The sequence below is a fragment of the Rhipicephalus sanguineus genome, chromosome 3 (genome assembly GCF_013339695.2).
Source record: "Rhipicephalus sanguineus isolate Rsan-2018 chromosome 3, BIME_Rsan_1.4, whole genome shotgun sequence".
NCBI lineage: Eukaryota > Metazoa > Arthropoda > Arachnida > Ixodida > Ixodidae > Rhipicephalus > Rhipicephalus sanguineus.
Genome location: NC_051178.1, coordinates 155165187 through 155168600, shown reverse-complemented (window position 1 = coordinate 155168600; position 3414 = coordinate 155165187). Strand labels below are relative to the sequence as shown.

Below are 3414 nucleotides of genomic sequence, written 5' to 3'. Positions count from 1 at the left end.
CGAGCAGCTGGCCAGCTGGATTCGATTGGCTTCGACCTGGCTGCAAATGTTTCGCAACTTATTTGTGAAGTTTAAAGATGATGATGAGGGCCTTCTGTTTTGTAACTCATGTTAGACAAAAAAATCAAATTTGCAAACTATAATAACGCCGTCTGAGTTTTTAAAATGAGATATTATTTCTTGTTATGTTCACGGAAGTTTACGAGGAGGGCTCTTCCACCCTGTTTTCACGAAGGGGTGTAATAACCGTTTTAGAGAAAAAATGCTTACGTCTGGCAACAAGAAAACTATATAAAGGTTTTCTCTCGCGTCACTCGTTCTTTCGTATTTAGCCAGTGTGGTAGTCCGTGTGTAGGTCTTTGCGAGCTACCTCGGCTTTGTCAAGATGGTGCAAAGAAAGGTAAGTTCATGCCGGTATTAAAATCTGCTGCTAGTTTAGTTCTTGTTAGCAGAATAACTAAGTTTGGTGATACTTTTTCGTACTCTGATGTAGATCAAAGGAAAGAAGGGCAAGAAGAAGATCGCAGCAGCCCCGCTGTCTGTGAAGAAGCCCGAACAGAAGAAAGTGACAAACCCACTTTTTGAAAAGCGCCCTAGAAATTTCAGCATCGGTGAGTCACTTGCTAGAATGCCTGTGGCATATGGCCTATGATGCCTCGTGGAGACCATGAGTTCCCCGTAACTCGATGGTATGAGGCTAGGCCCTAGCCGGCGTCTCAGGTATGGACGAATGTTCTTTCCTATGTTAGATATGAGCATTGCCTGTCAGGTAGTACTGTATTAAAAGTAGACCAGTCTCGGGCGTAATGCTCTCACGTTAATTTGAACTCCACAAAAGGTATATCGGCATGTCGTAGGCCTGACGAATGCATGCACATGGCGATTCGATCCGGACGCCTAGCGGGAGTTTGGCCATATACTAAAATGTGACACGTGGTTGATTGCTAGTAGTTTTGATAGCTGGTGGTGCTTGGCTAAAGAAAGATGCCGGTTTAACGAAAAGTTGATGGCGTCACCACGATTCGAAGTGTTTGTGAGCCCACGTGAGCGCTAGCCCTAAAGCTCTCGGGCAGCGGCAGAACGCGCGCATTGCACCAACGTTGTGCCTGCCCGTTGTTCATACCAGCGCACAATCTCTCGGCATTCATTTAATAGTAACAGCAAAAACGTTGTTTCGTATCTTATACTAAGTCCTGTAACATTTTTACAATGGATAGCCCCGTCATTTGAGACGTAAGCACTTGACATTCCCTAACTCGTATTAGGGTACAAATCGGCATGAATGAGTGCTACCTGCGCAGCACGATGCTGTTGCAACATAGATCTGCTGATGCCATTCCTAATGCTACTTACCATCTGCAGGCCAGGATATCCAGCCAAAGCGTGATTTGACCCGGTTCGTGAAATGGCCGAAGTATGTGCGCATTCAGCGTCAGAGGGCAATCCTGTACCAGCGTATCAAGGTTCCACCTCCCATCAACCAGTTCACCCAGTGCTTGGACAGGCAGACAGGTTAGTTCACTGCACTTCTCGATTGTCAAGAGTACCTTGCAATGATGGTTCTTGAATTTCTTCATCCAAATTATTTTTGCCGGAAAACTTGCTTTGTCTGAGCTCGCACTTGTACTACTCATTACATTCAATATTGCCAATGTACTCATCATAGCTCAATTTTTCAGCTACCAACTTGTTCAAGCTCCTGGACAAGTACAAGCCAGAGTCGAAGGCAGCCAAGAAGCAGAGGCTGCTTCAGCGGGCTGAGCAAAAGGCCAAAGGAAAGGAGGATGTCCCCACCAAGCGCCTTCCTGTGGTTCGCCAGGGTACCAACACCGTGACCTCCCTTGTCGAGCAAAAGAAAGCCCAGCTTGTGGTTATTGCCAATGACGTGGACCCCATCGAGCTGGTGCTGTTCCTCCCAGCCCTGTGCCGAAAAATGGGTGTGCCCTACTGCATCGTGAAGAACAAGTCTCGACTGGGGCGCGTCGTTCGGCGCAAGACTTGCACCTGTCTGGCTCTGGCGCAGACCAATCCGTGAGTTCCTTTTCCAATGTCAATTTGGCTTCTTTATTCTGCGGGATGAATTCATATCACTGCCTGATCACAACTGAAGGTGTACAATTTACGAGCTTTTTAACTCTGAGCTTTGTTGTTTGGTGGCTGAATAGTGTAGTAGTGGCTGCACTGTTACTTACCCATGCTCTTGTGTACGTATGCAGGGAGGATCGTTCCAACCTCTCCAAGCTTGTGGAAGCCATCAAGACCAACTTCAACGAGCGTTACGAGGAGATCCGCAAACACTGGGGCGGCGGTGTCATGGGCAACAAGTCTGCTGCTCGTGTGGCCAAGCTTGAGAGGGCACGAGCTAAGGAGCTGGCCCAGAAGGTGGCATAGCCATCTTACTGTGTCAAATAAAGTGGGCTTGCCCTCAGAATTTCATGTGTTCAGCTGTGGACTTCATTTATCCTGCAATTTTTGAAATGCTTGAGCTAATGGAATCTGACATGTTAGATTCTCCAAGACAGTCCAGAGGCTTGGCAGATGTGCTGTCGCAGATGAATTAACGCCGTTCATGTTGCAAGTATTGCAGGGTTACGACGACAAGTCTAACAGGATTGTGTGATGGTTAGCTTGAATACATGCAAAACAATTACGTATATTGGCTTTTGTTAGTAGTAGGCAAGGGGATATGATTGTAAGTGTGGCTTTTGAGGAATGCACAGTGGTGAGTATTAAGTTCAAACGAAAGAATTCTGCAGAATTTCCATGAGGTTGAGTTGGGATTGTGAGCACGTTTTCGGAACCCATTCGGTTCCTTATCTACAAGTCTGCATTTGCAGAGCCGTGGTGGGTGAAAGTTTGTTACCAAAATGAAAAGCGAAAGCTGGCTGTTTTGCAGTGCCTGAGGGACGTGTTCTTCGGACTGCAGCGGCGTTGGCTGCATGTTGCACCAGCTCTGACGTCCCGGTCGAGACCCAGTAGAAAACTCAAATCTGTATGTGATTGTCACTCCGGGGTATGAATGAATGAAAAGCTTTATTGGGGAGCTTTTCGGCGCATGCGCCCGGATGATAGTGGTCCCAGTGGTCCTCCCTTTACGGGAATCCATATGCGTCTCTCGCCGCCGACTCCTGGATCAGCTGATCTTCCTGGGCGGTGCTGGACAGCAAGATTTTCCATCGTACTCGGGGGTGGAACAGGGTGGAGAGCACGTTTGGTGTGGGGTTAGCACGGTGGGGGTTAGTGGGGAGTAGTGTTAGGCATAGAGTGTGTTAGGAATATGTTTCTGTCAGCAACATGCTTGTCGAGAGATGAAGCGTTTATGTGTATTTTGATGGTATTTTGAGATGCCCATAGAGGAAACCATGTTGACATGTATGCTTGCTGATAGTTCACATGATGTTGATATTAAAGAAA

At 47.2% G+C, this 3414-nt stretch overlaps 1 protein-coding gene across 1 annotated transcript; it reads left to right on the top strand.

Annotated features, from left to right (window-relative positions):
* Positions 1-263: 263 nt before the first annotated feature.
* LOC119387517 (60S ribosomal protein L7a) lies at positions 264-2431 on the top strand. Its single transcript, XM_037654928.2, has 5 exons — positions 264-400; positions 494-611; positions 1363-1512; positions 1680-2031; positions 2217-2431. Exons 1-5 carry the CDS (start codon positions 386-388, stop codon positions 2389-2391), a joined length of 810 nt encoding a protein of 269 aa, XP_037510856.1. The 5' UTR covers positions 264-385; the 3' UTR covers positions 2392-2431.
* Positions 2432-3414: the final 983 nt, after the last annotated feature.